The sequence below is a fragment of the Melopsittacus undulatus genome, chromosome 4 (assembly GCF_012275295.1).
Source record: "Melopsittacus undulatus isolate bMelUnd1 chromosome 4, bMelUnd1.mat.Z, whole genome shotgun sequence".
Classification (NCBI taxonomy): Eukaryota; Metazoa; Chordata; class Aves; order Psittaciformes; family Psittaculidae; genus Melopsittacus; species Melopsittacus undulatus.
This window is the reverse complement of record NC_047530.1, coordinates 24,428,558-24,453,884: the sequence shown is the minus strand read 5'-3', so window position 1 is coordinate 24,453,884 and position 25,327 is coordinate 24,428,558. Positions and strand designations below refer to the sequence as shown.

Genomic DNA, 25,327 nt, shown 5'->3' with positions numbered 1-25,327 from the left:
GTTGAATGAAAATAGTTCACCATAAATCTGGCATGACTTCAGTGCAACAGGCACAGCTGTAGATATACTCTAATAAAAAGGGAATTTTACAATGAGTTGCAGTGTCATGAAAGCACTCTGATATAGCTGCTGTTGAATAAATTTGAAACTTTTACTGTGTTTCCATGTACATGACCTGACAGGCCAAGATTTCATCCTGTGTTTTTTCATGCTTTGACTGTTTATTTCAGTTCTCATCACAGAGATGTTAATTTTGGCTAAACATCCTCTATAAACAAACTAATTCTAATCTGTAGCTTTAGTTTCTAAAGGTAGCAGAGCCTATTTCTGGATAATTACATAATACTCTAGCATTTACTTTAAGCAGGTGTTTAAATGTTATTTATTAGCATTCTGATATTTCATGTAACAAGGTCTGTGCATGTGTTCCTTGTCAGTGTTTAGCAATGTCATCTGGACAAGGAAATGTGTGTGTATGTGCCATCCAAGCAATTGAAAGTGAAGGCCTCCCTCTGAGAGGTGGTGAAATGCTGGAGGATTGAGCTTGTTTGTCTAGAAATTGCATATCATTAACAGGGGAAAAATATTGAAAACCACCTAATGGAAATAGTGCCTTTTCCCAGCTGTCCGTCTTGTCTGTCTTTCTGTAATTCTAGTCATGAATAACATCTAAGAAATAGGAATTCACTGTTGTCCATTTTTTTTTACTTTTTCCATTTTTAAATCAAGGGAATGGAAAAAGTTATTTGTGTGTGAGCTTAGTATGTTCTGAGAAGAATATAGGACATGGGGTAAAACTTTAGCTTTTGATACAATGGCAATATATAACTTAACAAATTCTCAAGCAGAAATGTCTGTAAAATGTTTATATCAGTCTTGTTCAGTCTTTTACCATTACCCTTTTTAAAAGTAATTTACATGTTTCTTAAGAGTTCTGTTTGCCAATTTTAACTTCAAAGGCTTCCATGGAAGCTGCATTATTTATATTGGAAAAAAACCCTGGCCAATTTGTATACTTTAAAGTCTTGTATGTTTTCAGTGTCAATTGGCTGATTAGATCTTCCATGTGCTACAAGCTGGCTTTTGAAGTATAGAATCACTAGGTGTATTTCCAAGAGTACCTGGCAAATAAACAAGCTTAGATTAAGTGTAGTAGCTCTTGTTATTAAATTTTTACCAAGAACATTCCATTATTGTGCATAGTCAGATTGATTCCTCTTGTCATAGTGGTGTGTGGTGGTTTTTATTTTTTTAACAGTTCTACATTACTTCTTTTGTCTGCCCCTTTGCCAGCTGAAAATGTCAATGTTATCTTAAAATCATTTACTAGGATGATGGCAGCTAAAAGTACACTTTTGATTAGTTTTTTATTTTCCTGTTAGTGGCAAAACCACCTGAATGAGGCTTTGCAATTAACATTTATGGAGCCTTCCTTGGTGAAAGGGCTGCTGAGTTTCTGTGGGAGGGAAGATTAAAATAAAGCACACCAAATAATTGGAAATGTATTTCATAGGCATACTTAGTATGTTAGTTCTGCCTCCTGAAGCTAAATGTAGTGCTTGTACTTAACTCTGCCTTTGCTGGATTCACCAGAATTAAAGCTTGCTGACATGTTTTTCAAATCAATTTTCCTACTACCAACTAGTTTCTAGCAGTACTTGCTACCTTGGTTAGCACTATTCTACTTGTATTATAACTCAAAATGCCTCTGCCTGGGTAAAGCCCCCTAAAAAAAAAAGAGCTGTCTTAAGTTTTGAGTTTTGTGTTCTGTTGTTTGTGTTTGTTTTTTTTTTTTTTAAGTAGAGTTTCCACTTGATTGGTTTGATGAATGTACTTGAAACAATTTAATATTAAAATTCTTGGTGGGAAGAAAATGAAGTAAGGTCTTATGCTGGCTGTCTCAGCTAATTAAATTTGTTATGTTTCGCTACTTTCCATTCTTCTTGTTTCTACAGGAGTAAGGGTAGACTAGTAATAAACTATCCAAATACAAACTCTTAACACAGATATTAAAGCAATAATAAGATTGGCTCTTTTTTATTGGTCTCTAGTCCTGTGCTTTAGGTTAGTAAGATAATTGTGTTTTGAGTTATGACTGCTATAACAAGAAAGCTAGTGGAAATACGTAAGTGCTTTCTCAAATGACAGCATTGCTATATGCTTCTTACACAATGTCTAGATTAGGAAGATGGATGTCATTTAAAATATGTTCCCTAGCACACTGTTAAAAATTCCTGGAGCAAGTGTTCAACACATCTGAAAATGTGTTAGCTTCATCTAGCTTTACAGAATCCTGATGAAAAATTGGTTGGGTTTTTTCTGGTTATTTTCTTTTTTGGGGGGGGACACTTGGCTTACAAATGAAGCTGGTTTGCCCAAAATGTCATCAGTCATAGTCTATCTGAATATCTGTTTACACCCTTCATGACTGTACAAAAATAAATTTATGGGCACTTAGAGGTTGCATTTTAAGTTGGGCTTTAGCTCATAGTTTTTCCTAGACCTTAGGTCTGCTTTTTACACAGTTTAACTACATGTTTAGACAAAAGAGTGCAAAGACAGTGACCCATTTTCTAATTCTCCTTTCAACAGATTTTACCATCTACTTAAACTAGAATATTTAGGTCACTATTTTAAGAAGACACAAATTGAAACAGCAACAAAAGTCTAAATCTTCCTGTAGTTACTCTAGGAATTTATACATATTGCATTACATGCCATTCGAGATCAGAATTTTTTCAGTCGTGGTGGGTGGAGAGGCTTAGGTACACCTAAAACACTAGTTTTAGTGTTTGGCTATTTATGACCTTTCTGCTATTTGTTCCTTTTTCCTAGCTTTCACTTTTCTCAGTTCTCTAATCAAAAGAATGTACCTGTTTGTGAGTGACTTCTTAGCCTTACTGCTGTTGGTCAGAGATACTTAAGGGACACTTAACTCTTGCAGTCCTGCCCAAAGCTGCAACTCATCCAAGTGGGGAATCTGAAGAAGCAAGAGCAGCAGCAAATGTATTTTTGTAATTTTACTGTGGGACTACTTCTGCCCTCTGGCCCATTGATTGTTAAAGAATCTTTTAAACTACAGTTCTGAGCCTACTTTGCAAACTAGAAAAGGCATGATTTTTTGGAGACAGTGCAGGGCTTCCTTTCCTATTTTGTTAGAAATTACAGTATTTAGATATTGATGAGGGCAGAAAAGCAGTATGGTTCACGGAGTACCATTCTCTTAAATCTGTGTGAGTTAGCAGATACATTTTTTTTTTCCTCCTTGAGACACACCAGGGAGCAATGGTATTTGAAAAATGGAAAAGCAGGGGGTCATGTCTCTTCAGCTTCACAAGTCTGTGGAGCAACCTGAGCATGCTTTGGAAGGGAGCAGCATATATTCTAGTCAAAGCATAGTAATTCCTCATTCTTTCTGTAACTCATTACTATCCTACACCATCCTAGAACAGGACTCTTTCTTAAATGCCATCTTTGTATTTAAATTAATTGAGAAGTTGAAATGATTTCTTGCTGTCCGTGTAGTAGGAGCCATTGACAGAGTAAGTCAGTAATTACAGAAGAACAATACAAATTGCTTAAATTGAGGGGCAAGAGTTCTGTTATTTTAGTAGGGATGTTATATTGAAATTAACTTGAATTTATCCATTAAAAAGTTTTAAATTTTATTATACATGCTCCAGAAAGTAATTTCTTGTTTAATACTCTTGATTTGCTCTGCTGTAGTTCCTTTGCGCATCCAAATTCAAAATGCATACAACTTAATTCCTGATACTTGCTCCTAACCTCTAATTTGTAACAATTTATCACAACTTAATCATTGTTCTTGGATTCACTGTGCAATTATAGTGACTCTCTGTTTGAATAGATGCAACTTTCTCTTTACTGCAACCAGATTTGCTTGGAAGTAAGCATATTATAGATAGTCATAGAATGACAATGGAAGAGACATGCTCAGTTCCTAATTTATCAGTCTCCATATGCTTGATGAGCTCTCACATTACTTTTGTTGCTCTGCTTATGTTGCTGTGGCTTTTTTTTTTTTCTAGGAATGAATGCCTAGTTTGGATGGTAAGTAAGATGAAAGCTTTTATTTTGTGTCCTATGAGCTGGCTGATAGCATAGCAGACCCCTGAACATTCTTCTGTGACTGCTACTCATTGACGTATTAAGTGCCCCTTTTTTTTTTTTTTAGAGATTTACCTAGAGATTTTGTATTATCTTCAACCCAAAGTACTATATTTTTAGGGGCTGTTTTCCTGAAAGCTTTCAGTCAGAAAACAGGATCTGGAACACATAATCTGTAATAAATATTACCTGCTGTATTACTTAGTTGCTTATGTGGTTTGTGAACTTTTGATCTCGAGGGTGAGAAGGTCTGGTTATGTTACCTAAAATGCTAGTTGCAGTTTTATACAATATTCATAAGCTATGTGGGAAAGCAAGCAACTTCTAAAGCCTTTATTTCCAAATATTATAAAGAATGTGAAAGAGCAATTGAATTACAACATGCCTTGGAGAAAGTAAAAAGAAAATTGCTTTTGTAAAAGAATCTCTAGTATAATCTAGTCACTTGAATGTTTGTATCTGCCATTCTGGCACAATATATTATTCCTAGCAGATAATGATGTAATCATCATACTTTCTATAATATAAGAGGAAATGAAATGAAGTGAAAGCTATTGATGGAAAAGAAATAGGCAATGTTATAAATAGTGAAGTACATAAGGATAAGAACTAGTAGTGAAATATCAATGAGCTGACACCTTAAAGCCAATTTTAATAAGACTGGAAAAAATGTAATTAAAAAGTTCATGATATGTTAATGCCAGAAAGGCATTAAATATAAACTTTGAGAATAACTAGGTAATTTCAGAACTTTGAGTCTTGACTATGTATTTCTTTCAAATATTGCAGAATTCATTAGTTTATAATTGTAGGTTTAGGGGAGGTAATACAGAAATATGTGTCTTTTTCCTAATAACAGTTGCATATTTCATTGCTTTGGGGGTTTTTTATAAGAGGAAAGGATGGACTGGTTACTGGTAAAACATTGCTTGAATAAGCAGTATTTTCAGAGTAGCAGACTGAAATGTGTGCTTTTAACTTCTTAGCTCAGCAATTCAAATCACATCTGACATCACAAGATAAAAGAGCAACACCAGGTTTAATAAGAATTTAATATTTCATCTAGAAATAATACTGAGTTTCTGTAAGAGCTAAGTTTTGAAGTCAAGCACTTAAAGCAGTTGATCTCTTGGTAAAAATATTTGATTATAAATCTGCCTTAGTTTGATGGATACATGATAGCATCTAGTCCTGTAATGCTTGATAAACATTTAAATGCCTATGAAGGAAATATATATGTATCTCAGCCTGTGTATTTTTTAATGAACTGTTCTCCCTGCCCAAGTAATTTATTATGTACTAAATATGTAAGCCTTTATTCCAGGTAAATCTTATGAGTTTATTTTATAAAACTTTTTAAAAAGCATTTGTTATTACATATGCTTAAAGTGCATCAGCCTTTGGTATTTAAAATATGACTTTCTAAATGGTCTGAAGACATCTAATTTCTTAAGAACAGTTTGAAAATAAAGCTGTGGTTGTTACAACCATGACTTCATAATGTTGCAGCCTTTGCCTTAAGCCTTAGACTGCCCTTGGGTACAAATACTTTTTCTGATGCCACAGAGAAGGATGGATTTGGGATCCTTTTCTGGGAAAGAGTTTGATTCATGTTCCTCTTTGGCAAACCAAGTATGATCAGCATCTTTGCTCATTTGAAATAGGAAGTTTTTAGTGGCCCTAATTCCTAGGGGGATCTCATCCCCTGTTTTGTACCAGGCCCTAAAAAAAATTTCTTTTGAGGCTGAAGTCCTGTGGCTGTATTGTAACCCAGTTCTATATTCCTAGCAGACTTGCCACAGTCTAACCTACTGGTTAGTGACTGTTTATCATTTACCTTGGTAATTTAGAAAACATGTTTCTGGGTTCAGGCTTCATGGTTGATGCTCTTTGGTCATTTAATCAATTCTGCTGGCTACTGCCATGCAGTCTTTTAGGCTTATTGTTCTATCCTAGTTTGAGCCAGCATATCCAGCATATGGAAAAAGTGAAGAAAGAATACTAGGAAAAAATTAATTTCCACACATATTATTCTTGAAGCACTTGACTATCTCAGTTGCAAGAAAACTTCTGAAATGCGTGCCATCTTGGAGAATCTGTTAATCTGACATCTGAGTGTTTGTCAGAGGCGAATTCAAATGGGAAAGACTCATGTATTTTTTTGAATGACAGTGGCTGCCTGTTGGGAGTAAGCACCAACTGCTGAGTAGACATTAGTCTTAAGCTTTGGATAGGCAATGTTGGAACTCTCCCTCTAGCCACATTCTCCCCTAATTATGAGTAAGCAATAGAAATAGGCAGGAATAAGGAACTACATAAGAGACTCTGTAGGAAAATGCAGACTTGATGGTGGCTTTGCAATGATCCTGTGATGAGAGCTGAAGCATCTTTCCTTGGTAATGAAATACAGTAGATTCTCCATTTGTTGGTGTAACATGGTTCACATCTGTCCTGGGTTCAGCCGTAGCAGTCATTTTTTTTCCTTCTTGGTAGCTGGTGCAGTGCTGTGTTTTGGCTTTTGGGCTGAGAACGGTTGCTGATAGCAAGTATGTTTTGAGTTACGGCTCAAATGTTTGGTTTGTCCAAGGACTTTCTGAGCCTCATGCTCTGCCAGGGAGGAGGGGAGGCCGGGAGGAAGGAGAGACAGGACACCTGACTCAAACTAGCGGTATTCCATACCATAGCACGTCATGCCCAGGATGTAACGGAGAGTTACCCAGAAGGGCTAGAGCTCTGGGGGGATGGAGGAGGTATCTGTCGGTGTTCGGTCGGGCATGGTGAGGTGAGTTATGGGTCGGTGGCTGGTGAGGTGTTGTATTCTCTTCACTTGTTATTTCCTTTATCATTATTATTAGTAGCAGTAGCAGTAGTGATTTGTGTTATACCTTAGTTATTAAACTGTTCTTATCTCAACCCGTGGGTGCTACATTCTTTGGATTCTCCTTCCTAACTGTCCGGGAGTTGGGGGAGTAAGGAAGGGAGTGAGTGAATGAGCTGTGCAGCTTTGGGTTTAAACCACGACAACATCTCTGTCACTTCTAGGCATGGAATGGTGTTTGTAACTTGTGGCAGACGCATTCTGTTACATTTGAGCATTCACATCTCCCACCCTTTTGTAGTTCATTTGTACAGAAAGTACATTTCTTGTCCTTTAATTGTCTTAATTTCAGTTTTGCACGCCCATTTTTGTTTGCACATCTTTAAATGATTTTCTGTGGGCATGGCTGCATTTCTCAAGTGATTGCTGAAAAGCTAACTGTAAATATCAAATACCACTTGCAAATAGGAAGTAAAGCTTCTCTTTTCCTATGGAAGATGAATATTGAAACATAAGGCTCTGAAATTGTTCTTCAGGGGACACACTGCACTGTATCGCTGTTGCATCAGGACATACATTAATGTGTCAAAGTTACACTGAGCTAAATCCACCAGATGTGAGACTTTAAGGAAAATCCCAGGTGGGTCATATGGAACCATACCTAGGACTGAATGTGCCTGGATAAAGCTTGCAGAGCATTGCCGCTTCACAGCAGGACAGGGTCTGCCATCTTCTATTGCCTTGTTTAACTTCCCATTAGGCTGCAAAGCCACTGTAGAAGTGGCACCTCTCACCATTATTTAAAAGCACATTAGTGAGCTCCAGGGAATTGCATTGGACCATATCTTGATGGAGGTCTGTTCTAACTCTGACCCAGCCTCCTGCGATGACATCCCCCCTACTGGGGATGTGGAAGGGGATGAGTGTACCACCCAGTGAAAACAAGTGAAGTTGGGGTAGGAGTAGGGGAGGGGAAGCACTGGACTGAAGTGGGGCCTGAGGACAGAAGGGGTTCCCATAAGTGTTTGTTTAACTCTTGGTCTTTTTTCCTCAACACCTGAATCTGTTATTGAAAGTTTATGTTAACTTGCAATAAGGTGAATTTCCTCAGTCAAGACTACCTTGCCCACGTGACTCTAATTCCAGAAGGCATTGCACCATTACCATTACATGAGCTAAAAGACCTGATGAAAACCTGAACAGTAGGGAAAAATGCAGTATTCAGTAACTTGTACCTTGTGTGTAGTCAGTGGTCTCATTCACAGGAGTCGATTGCTTGTTGCATTTCATGTAATGAAGGGAAATGTGCAGTTTTAGGGGTGTGCCTTTTCCATTTATACACTTTTTTAAAATCAAGCAGGATCTCAGAAGTGCTGTTGAACTTGCTTTGCTTCATACGTCTTGTGAAAATTGAGTTTTCATACTTAATCATTAAAACATGACAGAAGAATACCTGAAGCAGGTACCATCTTTTTTTTTCCTTTCATCTTGATTCATTCACTAGCTTCCTTGAAGCCCTACAAGACACAACTAACCCCTTTTTTAATACTGTGAATCTTGAAATAATAATTAAAACTCATTAAAGCAGAGAAACTTACTTCCAAAAGCAGTTTAATATTAAGATTTTCCTGATTTCTTTTCCTGATTTCTTTTCCTGTGGATAGGGTAGAATACTTACGGTATGGCCATCACAGTTCCAGTCTTTCCTGACTGTTAAAGTAATTAATGATATTGGTTGCTTTGCATTGCAGAATTGTGCTCCATGCTAGAAGATTCTTTGAACTAATTTTCTGTAGTAGAATGCTATCTGCTGAGTTTGGACTATATAAGAATGATATTGTCTTAGAGTCCCTTTTGTTCAGTGAGAAGAAAATATGATTGAAGATAAAAATACATTACTAAGAGTTTTTCTTTTTTATCCCCCTTTACATTCTCTTGTATTGTGAGTTGTGCTGTTGCCACAGCAAAGTAAATGTCTACTTAGATTTTCTGATTTACCAAGTTGTTTTTGTTTTTAATGTCCTTTAAAATGCACAGATATGCAGTCAGTTTTATTTTAGTGCTAACTTCAGTGCTCTTGTGCTGACATACATGAAGGTTGAATTGGGTCTCACTTTAAAAAAAAAGTTTTTTTTTTTTATTCTGTTAATTGCTCAATCTGTTCCTAGCATTATAGAAATGATCTTAGAATTGAGAAATTGATTGGAATAGACAAAATTCAGAACAAACTTTGAAGCTCCTAGGCACTGTTTTCATTCTGCAAGTTTTTTCAGGGAGAAAGTGACACATCATGAAGCACCATGAAGTAAAACCGTGACTTTAAAGCAATAAACTTCCTTGGGTTTACTGAAACTGCAATAAAACTGTCAGGAAGCACTGTCAAAGCATTGATTTATTTGCACTACTAATATTAGAAGTAATAAAATGTAGGATTTACTGGTATGGTTATAGCATTTGTTATCTATTTTATTAGACAACTCTACAGGTATTATATTGCATTGTACAATCATAAAATATTTTATAATCTTTTACTGAAACAGAATGTTGATAGGGAAAATAGTTTTGATGTTTATCCTTCTCTCAGAGGTGAGCATACTGGATCTTTTTATGGGTCATTTGTTGCTAAACTTTTAATTTTATCTTAAAACTGGCAAAAAAGAGCACCATGGAAAGGATGTGCTTTTGATTATTACTTACTATACATAGTAACTGAAATTGTAATTCAGACTAGTTCTAGTCTCTAAGATGTGTTATTTAGAAACAATTGCATTTCTCTTTAAAGATTCTTTTTAACATATGAGCAGGTCTTTGTTATAAAAATATTAGTTATTATATACTTAAAAAAAAGTAAATGGATAACTAGTAGAACATGATTTTAGAAATGCTCCGCATCAACCTAATTCTATCCAGAATAAACTGAAAAATTACTTAGGCCACTCCTTAGAAGTTTCCGTGTAGTTGCATGATGATATTCCTATCTGCCTCCTCAGTGAAGTGAATTACTGAGTGAGAAATGCTGTAGTAGCCTATCTATAGGCAGATGTGAAAGCTGTAATCTGCTAGCATTCCTTTTACTCGATAGAAAGCAAAGGCATGATAGAGACAATAATTTGGAAGAAAAGTTATTTGAAGGGCATATGTATTTGGATATGTTCCTGCACAGAGGTAGGACAGCATTATGAATCGGAAAGTATTACATGAATAGCCATTGACAGCTATGTAGACATTTCAAGAAATGAGAAGTCATAATAGTCATAAAGTCATAAATCTTGGAAGTGTTCAAGGCCAGGTTGGATGAGGCTTTGAGCAACCTGGTCTAGTGGAAGGACATTAGACCATGGCAGGGGGGCTTAAGATTCCTTCCAACCCAAACCATTCTATGTTTCCATAGAAATGTAGTAGTGATTTGTGCCTTGTTAACAAAATGCGCTAATTCTTATCAACTGTGCTATTATTTTGAACAGAATTCTACATCTTTAGCAGTATTTGAATTCAGAATTGAAAGCTTTCTCAGCCACAGTGATTTGCTGTGGCTGCTTATCAATACATTGAAAAAAATACATGACTCTTCATGAGGATTTTGTTATACTTTTTTTTTTTTTTCAGGTATGGGATGCTGTAGATACAGGCTGCTGTTTGAAAACATACTCCTGTCACTCTTGTGCTGTTCGAGCTGCCCGGTGGTCGTCTTGTGGAAGAAGGATCCTCAGTGGGGGCTTTGATTCCATGCTGCATTTAACAGATGTAGAAACAGGTAAAGATCGCATAAGGGTAGTTATAGCCCTATCTTTATCGAGTACAGATACCTTTGTATCTCACTAGCCTTATTTTTTCTTTAAAAAATATAGATAAAATCTATAGTTCCAAGTTAGAATTCTTGAAACATACCCTCACTAAAAACTCTCAGCAGTTAAGGGTAGTTGGAGATACTTAAGAAAATTCAAGTATCTTTAACTTCATGAACATATGTAATTTCTATCATCAGATACAGAATGTGTATTTTTTGTATGCTGTGTCATGATCATTCATTAAAGTGTTTGAAGAGCTTCTTAAAGCTGACTTCAGTAACTTATATACATATGGTTAATTTAAACATAGGCTTTTATCTCATTATCAGTTGGACTGGTTTTAAGTTTGTGCTTAAAGTTATTTATTTTTTAAATAGAAACTTAAATTCTGTTAAGAAACCTTGAGACTGAACCTGTATTGTTTGATGCAGTTGTGAATTTGATTTGGCATTGGAATATTGTGACCTTAGCAACTAATTTCCAGGATGTGTCTCTCCTCATGTTGCTTTCACAAACTAAAGTGTTTCTATTAGCTATATTTCTTTTCTCCTTTATGCATGTTACCAGCATTCATTGGGGCCGTAAAATAGGACACCTCTGGGTGTGTATAAATGATTAGACCTAAAATAGTAGCTTGTCAACTGAAGAGATGCAATTTTATTTTTTCCACTTAATTTACTTTTAAATGTTTAACTCCCACAAAGGTGCATTTTTTTTTGTAAGACTACAAAAGAAGTACTTACAGAAATTACAAGCAGTTCTCATCTAGGAGGGTCCTCTGTTATGTAAAAGAAGTACATTGTATGCGAATATCTGGAGAGCAGTAATCCTATTCAGATGAACTGGGAAAGTGGCCAAGGAAATTTGTGAATATTGTTCATATGAAAAGAAGATTCTTTTCCACGGTATAAGTTTTTTTTTTTTCTCAACGCTTGTCATACCAGAAGTATTTAAATTCAGTGGTGACTGGAAGGAAGCTGCTGTAGTTTGGGAATGTAAAACCTGTGACGCAGTTACCAAATATTGATATTTTGAGAATATTAATGTTTTGTAATGGGGAAAAGAGCTTTATATATCTGATGTAGTAATATTACTTGAGGTTAATATACCAAATCGTTAATTTGTTAGACTTATTGTTATTTTTTTATTTTCAGTCTCATTACAGCAACCTTCTAATTTGTAGCCCTTATGTATCTGAATCTTACTAATCCAAGTTGTGCTTACAAATTCTAAACAGAATGGCTACATTCTTAATGGGATTTATAGCAATAGAAGAAATTTGATGTGCCTGAGTCAATTGAAGGAATTACTGTGGGGAAAATATCATTCTAAAAAACAATAGAACAGATTCCAAAGATATAAAGGTATAATTTAATTATATGCTTCAATTTCTAACATCTTTTTGATTCAACTGTCCAGTAGTGGGATAGTAGTGTGGATTATGTTGTTGGCAGTGATTCATTTGGATGAAGGTACTTCAGTGTTTTAGGCAATGACAACAATAACAAATTTGAAACCAACTTGTGAGTTATGTAGTATTTCTAACAACTTAAACTATGTGTAAAGGTAAAATGAATGCTTATAATCCTTGCAAATACCAGATATTCATTATTGCCTTATTTCAAGGACATGGGATTCCTTGTAACTCATGGGAACTGCAGTTGTAATGTTGATGTTTAGACCTGACTTAGTGACACACACCTCATTTGCAAAAATCGCACAAGTGATCAGAATTTCATTGTTATTTTCTACACATACAGATCAGTTTCTGATTTCCTTCTCTCTTGTCAATTCTTTTCAGAGAAACAGGGCAAGCAGTTTCCCTCTGGAATCCAAATCAATTTGATATAAAAAGACTAATTTCCATTTGAAAAACACTAAGATGGCTATAAGGTTTTGATTTATATTAGTTCACTGAATCATTCATTCCTCCTCACTCTTCATCAGTGCTGAGATGATTTCTTCTTTGATTAACTTCAGATAGTTGTTAGAACTGTTTCTTCACAGAGAACTTTAGATACATTTTTGGATTTCGATCTTAATTACTGTCTGTTGCTAGACTGAACTAACTACCAGTGTGTTTAAATCCAGTAAATGCATGCTGATGAGATTTTATAAATAATAATGCTGTCTTTAAGGCTCTGTTCTGTTTCTTCTGTAGGTTGTTCTGGTTCAGCATTTTTCTAGTCATGTTTGCCAAAGTCTAATCTTTCTTGTCTTTTTCAGTATGGATTCTATATATTGCATCTGTGCTATAAAAATTTCTACATGTCCTTCAACAAAAGAAGCCTAACAGCCTGAAGAAAATTACTTTTAAAAGTTTAGGAAAGATTGCAAATGGAGCTTAGAACATGCATGGTATTGAGCTGCTGAGTTGGAGCTTGTTTTGTTTTGGTTTTGGTTTTTGTCATTTTGTGTTGTTTTTATGTTAGGAACATAGTTTCTGCCCTATTAAATCAAAACTGTAGTCTAGCTAATTATTTGTTCTGGGTCTGATGACAGCTAGTTACAAGATTCTTCAAGAAATGTGCCAGCATGTTGTAACAAGCAGTGATAGAATAAATTTCCCTGGAAATCTTGTTTCTAAGCTTGGACTTAAGTTTGGGTACCCCTTGTCCTAAGAGGTTGTGTGTTCTGGAGTGATTTTCTTTGTTGTTATTTTTTTTAGATCTTTGTAATCTGAACTTTGGGATAGAAGTAGACACTGAAATCTCATTAATCGCAAAGCAGATTTTTTTGTCGTTGTTGGCATAGAAATTGTCATGCAAGGGTAGAAGACACGTGTGAAATCTTACCCTGCAGTTTTACACCATCAAACTACCACTTGTCAAGTGTCTTTAATGAAAGTTCTTATATACAGGGAGGTCTAAGATGCTGCAAGCAGGGAAAATGGGCTAAGAGGAACCTCATAAGGTTCAACAGGGACAAATGCAAAGTCCTGCATCTGGAATGGAATGATCTTGTGCAACAGAGCAGGCTGTTGCTAAACTGTCTATAAAGCAGCTTTGCAGAAGAAAAACCTGGGGGTTCTGAAGCTGAAGATGAATCAGCATTGCTTTCTTGCAGCAAAGGTTACCTTCATCTCGGGCCAGATTTGTGTTTACCTTGTACACAGAGAAGATTATGCCAGGCTCTTTTCAGAGATGGGCAGTAAAAGGATGAGAGGCAAAGGACACATGTAAGAACACAGGAAACTTTTTGGCTCAACTCAAGGGTCATCAAACACTAAAGCAGGCTGTCCAGAGAGACTTTTAAGGTCTCTCTACTTGGAGATACTCAGATACTTGAGTAACCCCTAAGTAACCTGCTGCACCTGGACCTACTTGTGAGTAGGGGTTTGGACTAGATGCCCCCTGGAGGTTCAACGTGTATGATTTGTTGATGCTATGATGGAAGAACAGGAAAAGAGAAGAGTTGAAATTATTGTGGTACAACAAATTCACATGTCCTGGTTTGATGAAGTAGATGCTGTTGCACAAGTCTTCTTTTTCTAAATTTGTTTTATATAGATCGTTTATTATCTTAAGTGGTCATCCATTGTTCTAACCTCAGGATAGTCAGGCTAAGATGCTCCACTTTTCTGCAAGTGGTCTGTTTTTCCACAAGAAAAATTCAGTTTTCTTGAAGACTGATGTACATATTCAGCACATAAGTCTGACCTGAAATATGCATAAAATACTTAAAGAACTCAAGGTTATTCCTGTGTCATTTGCATGAGTGTTTCTTTGGCTGCCGTTTATGTGAGGCATGTTCAGTACTGCAGTGTGGAGTTTTATAAATATTAGTAGATCCAAAAACTGCAGCTGAGCTGCCTGTAAAAATTACTTGTTAACATTTTTTATTGTCCTATTTTATATAAAGTATTTTTTAGAAAAATAAAACTTTCTGGAATTTTTCACAAATGTGATAATAATGCAGCAGTCTGAGCCAGCTAGACTCCCCAGTTCATCTCTACTAATACCACACTTGCAGTCAGTTCCTGCTAGTGATAGTTCAGATGCTTTGCTATTTACAGATTAGTAGGTAGTGCTATATTCAGAGAACACTGAAAAAAAAAAAAGCTTTTAAAACAATTCCAGGTCAAGTGCATTTGACATTTAGGTTTTATTATGTCCAGATGTAATGGAGATGCTTTACCAACTTTAGGAAAGTAATTTTAATTTTAAAATTTATTTATGACTATTTTATTTTTGGAATATATGTTTTATTCATCAGTGGATTTTTTTTTATTAGACACAAATAATTGGTACAGTAGCATAGGCAGAACACTGGCCGGATTGGTACTATTTGCATATTGCAGATACTTCTTGTTTCTTTAATATTATGACAGAGGGAATGTTCCAAGACATTTTGGCACATTTCCTGTGTTGCCAAATGCTGCAGTTATATTTTAGTTCATGGACTGAGCTTGATTTCAAATATAGCTTCCTCAGAGTTTTATAAAGGGAAATTTAATTTTCCATTATTTTGAAAGTTTTCACATTACCATGGCCAGGATACTGAAATTAGTCTGTTGGTTTTGAAGGAAAGTTCAGATTATATATAATGTGGTCACTTAAATCTGTCAGGGTTTTTTAAAACAAACAAAAAAAAATTTTGCATTATTTTGAGAGTTTCTTAATGGAACATTTTGTACCCTCCAAAAGGATGGTGCAAGTTATTTTTCCTGTATTTTCTTTTATATTCTAATTTTGTAGTCCTATAGATATAACAAATATAATTGTATTTGTTCACATAGAGATTCCGGTTCACCAGGGCAAGTATGGGGATAAGAATCACCCCAGGAGAGCTGTGACTTCATTCTATTCCTCCTCTTCTCTCCCAGTAATATGTAGATAGTATGTTGTTTTAATATGCATAAAAGTTTTCTATGACACTTCAGGAAAAAAGCCCAGTTGACTTGGTTTTTGTTTTTTGGTTTTTTTTTTAATGCATACAGGCAGGGAAATTCTGCTTAGTTCTGCTAAGTGAGCTTACTCTCATGTCCTTGTAATGTGGCTTCACTTTTCCTATGGAATAGTGTAAGGAACTGAATGATTTTGGATTATGCAGGTAGGGGTGTGAACCTGAGAAACACTAAACACAGTTACAGAAGCATCCTGTGCTCAGTAACTGTGCTGATATTCTCTGAAAAATTCACCATGTTAAATAGCCTTTAAAAGATCTGATTTCATAGTTGAGCAGTTTCACAGTAGGCTGCCAGAAACATATGTTCAAGATCTTTTAAAAGATTTTTTTTCTTTTTCCTACTGTGTATGTTACTGGTGAGCCTTTAATAAATGAAGAATTGAATTAAAGCACTTTAAGAATAAAAAACACACTGTAAAGATGGGGTAGATCTTGTTACTGAAATTGTGAAATTAAAGATTGAGAGAAATATTTGCTTTCTGCTTTTGGAATAACAACCTCTTATACAGGAAAATGATATGGGGTATAGATTTTCCCTCCATTAGCTAAATAGATTTTCAGAAGATATAATTTTCTACAGTCTATGAGTTGGTTGAATCTTTGTTATGCTGCCTTTATGAACTAAAATGCAATAAATATATGCACAATAAAGGTATATACAAGCTTGCTGAATTATACCTGTTGTATTCTTTTCTGGGTAAGGGAGTCTTCTACTCAAAGAACATCTTTTGCAACATACAAAATAAGGCCCTCAAAAGTTGTATGTTTAATATTAATAAGCTGTATAGTTTTAGAGAAAAATATACCCGATTATAAATACTGACATCCAGGAAGGTGAAGCAGGGTCTCCAACACTGAAGCTGGATTTCCCAACCCATATGGCTTAGATCCGTCATAGCATGGTTGCAGCCTGGAAAGCAGGAAATTCTGCTCATGGTAGCAAAACACACAAAGTAAAGTTTGCTCAAAAGAGAACTAGAAGTTGAATTTGTTGTTTTAAAATACTGGATTGCATGAGCTACTTTGACCCATATCTTGTTCTGCAGTGATCTGTTCTGTCTCTCAGATGGATATTTTTCCTAAATTTCTGAAGTTCAGAAAGATATACAGTGACAGAGATTTCATAACTGTGTAGAGAATGTGCCTGAGCCCTTCAGCTCTGCAGTCCTGATATGTAAAATGAAAAGGTTCAAGGGATGTATACATATAAATGTTAGTAAAGTTCATTTAGCTGGGCCTCGGGCATGTTTGCATGACAAGCAGCCTAATTTAGATTCTTTTATTATGCATAAATTTAAGTTCTGTCAATAGAAGAGTTTCCTTTCTGTACTGTTGTGATTTTCCCCTTTTGAGTATGTTATCTGCTGCTATTACTTTGCTCTTCCACATTCCAGACTTTTTCTCATTTTCTGTGAGGTGGCAGTAGAATGAAATTCATATATACATCTAATACCACCAACTCTTCAGAACGCAGTATAATGAGTTTCCAAAAAGAGATACTCAATTGAATTTCACTTTGGGGGGTGAGAGAATGAGAAAGTTTTACTTCAGAGTACTAATTGGAGAGCCTGGACTTTAAAGATTAATGCACAGCTTAAATGGGAAAAAGCAGGAGGTTAGAGCATATAGAGGTGAATAAAATACTCCTGTTTGCATGAATTTTATTTATTATTAGACTATAAAATAGAACTCATAGTGCTGAGATCATTACAGTGTACCGTCAATGCAAGCTTTTGGATAAATAACAGCCTCTAGAAGACAAGGGCAAAACTAGTACCCACTTGAAAACAGAGGAGAGAGAGGAGGGAAATAGAGAATTTTAGTTTCTGGAAGAAATATTGAGCAAATAATTGGAAGTAGCTGGGGAAGAGATTGAAAGATGGACTAATTCATAACAAACAAATGATGTTAAATCAATCTTTCTTTGGAAAAGATAACAGATCTTTGTTAGTTATTAGATCTAGTTAGTTAGTTAACATTAGTTATTAGATCTAGTTATTATTATATTATTTTATCTATTATAATTATCTATATCTATATAGATATCTATATATCTGTAGATAATTATATCTATCTCTATATAGATATCATAATATTATATTATCTATTAGTTATTAGATCTAGTTAGTTAGTTAACGATCTAATCTAATTAGTTAGATTAGATTAGTTAGTTAACAGATCTAGTTATTAGATTAAATGTATCTTGAATTTAGTACACATCTTTTTTTGGTTTTGTCTTACCTGTCTTTCTCATATCTTAGGCTAGAAAGTACAGTGGAAAGAAAAATGTGCGTATTATAGAAAAAGCAGTTTTCAGAAGTATTGTGGAGGTCTATTTTAGTAAAGACAGTTAAACAATTAATGCTTGTTGTAAGGTTAGATGATGAGTTCTGCAGGATCACTGAGTTGTCTAATGCTGTGTGGATGACATTTTATGGAGAATAGTGACTGATGCAGCCTTTCTGAAGCTGTTTGACAGGATTAGTACAGGTAAGCTCTAATTTTGTTAATTTCTGGCTGCGGTTCCATTTAAAACTTGGGGAGTATACTCCCAGATTGTTTATTAAACTAGATACTACTAGGAACCAAATTCCTTTAGGAGCTAAGAGCTATTAAACTGACTAGTGTGCCTCCACAGGGAAATCCAGTATTTTCTCAAGTACTGAGGATGAGAGTAAGATGCATGTGTATATGACTTTTCTAAAGCTTGTAAATAATACCAGGTAGTGGTGTACTTGAGAGCAGTATCTTGTTGCTCCTATAATTAATGATTTTAATATTTTCTTCCTTCCCTGTGGAATTTTGTTGGTTTGGGATTTTTTTGTGTGTTTGTTTTTCTTTTGGGTTTTTTTGGTTTTTTTTTTTCTGATTCTGTAGCTTTTGGGGTACTGAAAGCTCCCATACTGGGAGATGGTCACTGTTGTGTATTTCTTGTAGAGAGAACATCTGCTGCCCTTATGACTTTTTTCTCTTTTGGGGGAAGGTACTTAAGGACTAAATTAAGTCTTTCACTCAGTAGTGACACAGAGACCCTTTAGATCTTGCATGGGTAGTTAGTAGAGAATCTTTATAAAAAGAACAGAAAACCCCTACAAAAAACAGTGTTCACATGGAACAACACTCACCCCTCCCTCATGCTCCCTGCAATCTATTCTCCCTGACCCTGCTAGCTTGAAGAGCATGTGTGATGAAGTAAAATCTCTCCTCTTTAAAATGAATAAATAAATAAATTGACAAGTCTTAGCCTCTTGACTGTAAGTTGAGTTCAGCAGATGGAACTGATGATGAAATTAAATAAATTGGCTCCAATTTAAGCATAAAAATATTCTATATGAATGAACATCCATCTAATAGTAAGTAAAGATATCCATCACCAACATCTTTAGCTCAAAATATTTTCAGTTAAGAAAGCCTGTCTTAAGAAAACCCTCACTTGCTGAAAATGTAGATTAATGAAGATTTTGGGGAGTTTTTGCCATAATATTTTAAGGGTTTGTTGTGTGGGATTTTTTTTTTTTATATCTGCAGTACCTTCCTCACTGTGGCTTAAAGCAGTAACTTTATTTACTGTAGATCTTTATATGTGATATGTAGAAAATAAAGCACAGTTAAAATTGCAAACTGAGTAAATGTACTTCTCATGGTGCATACTGCTCTTCTAAAAAACGTATTTCAGCAAATGCATTAGTATCATGAATTTGTTAGGATGAAAAGAAGCAGTTGACTGTTGAAAAGTCCCATAAATTAACCTAGGTGAATGCTATTGCTTTTGAAAGTGTCAACACTCCAGTTGACTAACCACAGGATTTTGCAGAGATTAGTGTACACAATTAAACGTTGGGAACACTGTATCCATGGGAACAGCTATTGCCTTCATATGATGGTATGCAAATTATTTCCTACTTTCAAGATGAAGTTTCACTCCTACCTTCACAGGAAGATAAACATCACAAGAGTTGTAGTGCAGTTTGGGCATGGTATTTCTATAAACCAATATTTTGTTATAGATATTTTTATCCCTCTGAAAGAAAGACTGTGGCTTCTCCAGGGAAACATTCAATCATTGGATTTGTGGATTTAGTCCTGCATGTCAACTGAACTGGGACCTTGGTGGAGCTCCGCAGTACGGGGAACCGCTTGTTCTCTCCTTTCAGTAGGAAGCAGTCACTGGTGCAGAAGCCCATGAGCAGGAGCAGTTTCACATGTGTAGAAGTTAGTGTGTTCAGTCTTGTATTTCCAGTAAATCAAGAGTAGTCTTAGATACTTGAAATGTGTTCACGTAAACATATTCACTTTTGGTAGCATTGCTATTTTTAAAACCAGGTTGAAATCAATAACATATTTCATTTTTGTTTTTGCTCAAATGTTAATCGCTGCTTCTTACTTTATTCTAGGAAAGCAGATATTTAGCAGCAAAAATGAATTTAGGATCAGTGCACTGAAGTTCCACCCTACAGACTCAAATATTTTAATTTGTGGAGGGTTCAGCCCGGAAGTTAAATCTTGGGATATAAGGACTTCTAAGGTAATGGAAGTCTTCTTTTCTGTTTCTCTTTTAAAATGTTTTCTAGCTTGGATGTGCTATGCATTACTAATCTGCTAGATTGTACTAGTCTTTCAATGAAATCTTACTCTGAAATATTTTGCATTGGCATTGATTTTGTTGCTATTTATTAATATGAACATTTGTAAAGTTCATGAAGAGGAACATTGTACACAAAAATATTTTTGTTTCTTTGTTTATGTAAATATGAGTAACATACAGTTGAATTAAAGGAGGCCTTTTTGAGGCTCCCTTTTGAGGACTGTGAAAAGCAGTTGTGTACTAGGAAGCAATACAGCTAACTTGCTGTTCAAGCTGCTACATGTGGGCCAGGATGTGTTTACCTGTATCTTTTGTGTAGAAGCTTGGAGTAATATTTACATTCATGAAGGGTCATAGAGAGGCCTGTATAGCCTGTGCCTTCATTGTGAACTACCAAAAACAGTGTGCTTCCAGCTGCCATTCAGAACTCAGGTAAGACCAGTGCCAGTGGAAACATAAGGCAAGCTGACGGAACAGCTCAAAGAGCAGCAGTGACTAAAGTGAGTTGTTTTCCTTTGAATTTCTATGTGGGTAGTTCCTACTCATCTTAGTTAGCCATCTGTTTGCTCTTGAGGGTGACAGAAGGGATCTGAAAAAGATAAGATTGTTTATCCAAACTTTGCCTTTGATGTACTAAGAATAATAGGTGAGAGATGTAGGGAGATGCATTTCATGTATGAGGGCTCTAGCAGGAGAGCTCTGAAATCATTATGGGAGTTGCACTACTGAGAAGACACAGTATTCTTGTACAATTAAGAATCTAGTTCCTGTGCTGCAGTTGTTCCTTTGATTTGTCACTGTTTGAGAAAAGGATTTAACTGTTCAGGATGTATACCATAGGCTTCCCTCACAGGTGATCAATCACAGGTGATACTTGCAGTTCAGGGTTATGCTTCAAAAAAGATGATTCCCATCCCCCTCACCCCAGGAATTCTGATACCAGAAATTGTGATGACATACCTGAGGACTATGCAAAATTGGCATTGACTCAGGCAGAGTTAGGGGGCTAAATAACACAATAATGCTTGTGGAGATGTTAGTTTTGAGTCATCCCCTGAATCTGATTCTCTCCTATTGTCAGCATCTCTGCCAATCGGTGGTATTTTGGTTTTATCTTGGAACAGATAGTGTGTCAGATGGTGTCACCAAGAAAAATGGCTATAAAAATGCTGTTCTTGGTCATTTTTCCCATTTATGAAGTGTCAGAGTTTCAGTAGTGCTTTGCTTTGGTACAAGATGAGGTATCAAGCAATGTTTTTTATTCCAAGCAATGAAGACAATAAGCATGTTCATCTTTTAAAGCAGCTCCTTTCTCTTAGGTTTTAAATTCTGGTGGTGCCTCAGCTCAACTGACTATGTCTGGCAGACATGATTGTAGTTCAGGCCTATGTAAATATATATTCACAAAACAGTTCTTTGTGGACAGGAGCAGGTCTCAGACAGTGTGTTCTTCTTAACCTGGACAGAAGCTGCAAAGCAGCCTGTGCATCCTAGGCTGATTGCCAAATATTGCCAACCACCTTAGCTTGCTGTTCCACAGAAGGTGCCTCTTACAGAAATATGTGTATGTCCATGCTACAGGACTGGAGTTTTCTGATTGATAAAGGGTGGTTTCACTGTCTTGGAAAGTCTTCTCCACGAAACTGTTCCTGAAAAGTAACAGTAGAAAGGAAATGTGTCCTTCACCAGTGAAAGGTGTTTGCTGGAACAAGAAGAAGGCAAGTGCAGAGAGGTGTAGAACATAGTTTGCATGAGTCATTATTGCAGTGAGGAGCAGATAAGTGTATTGAAATGAAGCTTACAGTAGACGATGGAAAGGTAAGGGGCAATGTGCAATTTGTGAGGTATTGGTCTTTGTAAAAGGCCTTGTCAAAAGTCAAAAGAGCAAAACCATACTGATAAGCTGTAGACTAGCTCACCCATTCACATATTCTGTAATTCTGACTATCAGAAGCCTGTCTTGAGATGGTGTTCTGATATAGTAACTTTTGTGTAAACTACATGTCTAGCAAAATTGCAGAGGAAGACTGCAGTTTTCAGTACTTTACTGCTGCACAGTTATAAGAAACAATAGTTATGCTTGGGATCACCTTTGTGTAGGTTGCAGGGGATGACATATAAGCTGTGTGTGTGTATGTAGGCAGAGCCAGTAGTGAATGCTTTAGGTGATTCATTTCCAGAGGACAAACAGACACCATGAAAACCTATTTATATCTGTGTAGAATAGGAACATGAATACTTAACATTTTATTAATTTGAAGGTACATCCAGTCTAAACCAGCCCTCATGTTTTCTGCTAATTAGGAAATATACTGTCTTTATGAGATTCAAACAGAATTTGATGGTATCATTATGCTTTACTGCCAAAATCTCGTTTGGGTTTTTTGTTTTGTTTTTTTTTTTTTTTTTGACTCCTTGCTTACTTATTTGGGCACGGTGCTTTTTTTGCATGGGTACAATAGTATATTTGCCTTTCCACAGGCCATTCCATGTCCACTTCTAATACTGTTGCTCAGGATTGTTACATTATGAATTTTTCCTTCTTCATTGTGAGTATTGCTGTTGTGCAACATGTCACAACATTGCATGCTATGACACTCTTCGATCCCATCTTGTGATGTGATTTCTCAAAAAACAGTACATTTCTGTGGCCAGAATGCTGTATACAGCTAAAATGAGACTAACAAAATAATGCATTTTTATCTCTGTGACTAACCATAAACTCATTTTGGAATGCTCAAGCTCCAGCATTGGAACCTGGCTTAAAGAGCTGTTGATCTCTAAGGAATGCATACAGTGATTGTCTCTGTACCTGCAGTTACACCAGTCTGTAACTCCATTTGTGTAAACTGATGCTAATGAAGAGATAAGGGAAACATCCCACCATATTACAGGAAAATAATTTCTTTCTGAGAGAATAGTAAGTGAATGAATGTATATTCTAACAGGTAAAATAGGAAACCTTTTAGACTTGGTAAAACAAAGACCCCAGACTTTTTCTTTTGTACAGAGCCTTTACTGGGTTCTCTCTAGAAGTTTCTAGAAGCTGTTGCCTTCTTTGTTCATTGGGAAATAGTCATATTCATGTAGAATTTCACTAGTTGGAAAGCTAGACAATTAAGTAGTATACAAGGAATATTAATTTTAATAATAAGCAGTCTGTAATCACCTTGGAAAGTGGAAAGCTTGGGTTTAGCCCGGTAACAGATACTGATCCTTTTTTCTTTTGTTTGTTTGATATGTTTTCTCATTTGAAAACTAATTTTGTATGTACTGTGATTGTCTAAAGCAGCAATGTGGTTTACTGTGTTACTCTGAAATCTTTCTAAAAGGGGGAGAGAGCTTCTGTTATCCTTTGATATTTTTTCCCTGATATGAGGTAGCTGTAGCTGAGTGATAGATGTAGATTGTTAGACACCTATATTTGTACTGATTTTAAAATTAGAGCTGTTTGTGTACTGAGTGAATGTGGAAGGTCATAACGGAGTGAGGAAAATATAAAACTGATTGCTTATGGCTTCTTCTTGCAGAATGACAAGTGTCACGTATGCATTATTACTGCAAAATAATGTTACATTTCAAACTCTCAGTCATGGAACAGTAGGTTGGTTATGCATGAATCACCAATACCATCAGTAACTCATCTCTGCTTTTTGCTAGTTTGGAGGATTTCAATGGATTCTTTGGAAATTTGTACTTTCAGCTTGTATTGTTATCTTTATTCACAAGATAAAAACAGCACACCTCACGTGTATTCCATCTTACACAATTGTGGCCATACTGATTGAATGAGGTGTCCTGGCCAATCCTCTTCTAACAAATGGCATTTTGTCTTAACCGAAACAGATATCTGAGGCCTCTTACCACTTTGTTTCAGTTTTGGTGCAAACAACTTTAATATCTTTAAAGTGCTTTCATCCTAGTTGATTACAAGATTTTCCTGTTTTGCTGGTTCCTTCAAGTATGTTTACCTGTCATTCAGCTTGGAATGATGTGAACTAATGATTCTTTTTGTTTCTATCATCATAATCCTGATACCATTTTCGGGCTTTGCTGCATATTTTGTCAATAGGGTGAGCCCCCTAAATCATAGAATCATAGAACAGTTAGGGTTGGAAAAGACCTTAAGATCATCTAGTTCCAAACCCCCTGCCATGGGCAGGGACACCTCACACTAAACCATATCACCCAAGGCTTCATCCAGCCTGGCCTTGAACACTGCCAGGGATGGAGCATTCAGAATCTCCTTGGGCAACCCATTCCAGTGCCTCACCACCCTTACAGTAAAGAATTTCTTCCTTATATCCAATCTAAACCTCTGCTGTTTAAGTTTCAACCTGTTACCCCTTGTCCTATCACTACAGTCCCTAATGAATAGTCCCTCACCAGCATCCCTGTAGGCCCCCTTCAAATACTGGAAGGCTGCTATGAGGTCTCCTCTCAGCCTTCTCTTCTCCAGGCTGAACAGCCCCAACTTTCTCAACCTGTCTTCATATGGGAGGTGCTCCAGTCCCCTGATCATCCTCGTGGTCCTCCTCTGGACTTGTTCCAACAGTTCCATGTCCTTTTTATGTTGAGGACACCAGAACTGCACACAATACTCCAAGTGAGGTTTCACGAGAGCAGAGTAAAGGGGCAGGATCACCTCCTTCAACCTGCTGGTCACGCTCCTTTTGATGCAGCCCAGGATATGTTTGGCTTTCTGGGCTGTAAGCGCACACTGAAGCTGGCTCATGTTAATTTTCTCATCAACTAACAGCCCCAAGTCCTCCTCCACAGGGCTGCTCTGAGTCTGTTCTCTGCCCAACCTGTAGCTGTGCCTGGCATTGCTCTGACCCAGGTGCAGGACCTTGCACTTGTCATGGTTAAACTTCATGAGGTTGGCATCAGCCCACCTCACAAGCATGTCAAGGTCCCTCTGGATGGCATTCCTTCCCTCCAGTGTATCAACCAAACCACACAGCTTGGTGTCATTGGCAAACTTGCTGAGGGTGCACTCAATCCCACTGTCCATGTCACCGACAAAGATGGCAAACAAGACCAGTCCCAACACCAATCCCTGAGGGATACCACTCGTTACTGGTCTCCAACCGGACATTG

General features: G+C 36.4%; 1 protein-coding gene across 2 annotated transcripts in view; it reads left to right on the top strand.

The window, feature by feature from the left end:
- Positions 1–25,327, top strand: part of WDR25 (WD repeat domain 25) — a 60,943-nt gene that overhangs the window by 22,615 nt on the left and 13,001 nt on the right. For both annotated transcript variants that reach the window (XM_005149549.4, XM_031049489.2), the window contains exons 3-4: positions 10,553–10,700; positions 20,037–20,167. In XM_005149549.4, the coding sequence (XP_005149606.2) occupies positions 10,553–10,700; positions 20,037–20,167 (279 nt within the window). The remainder of the gene's footprint in view (positions 1–10,552; positions 10,701–20,036; positions 20,168–25,327) is intronic.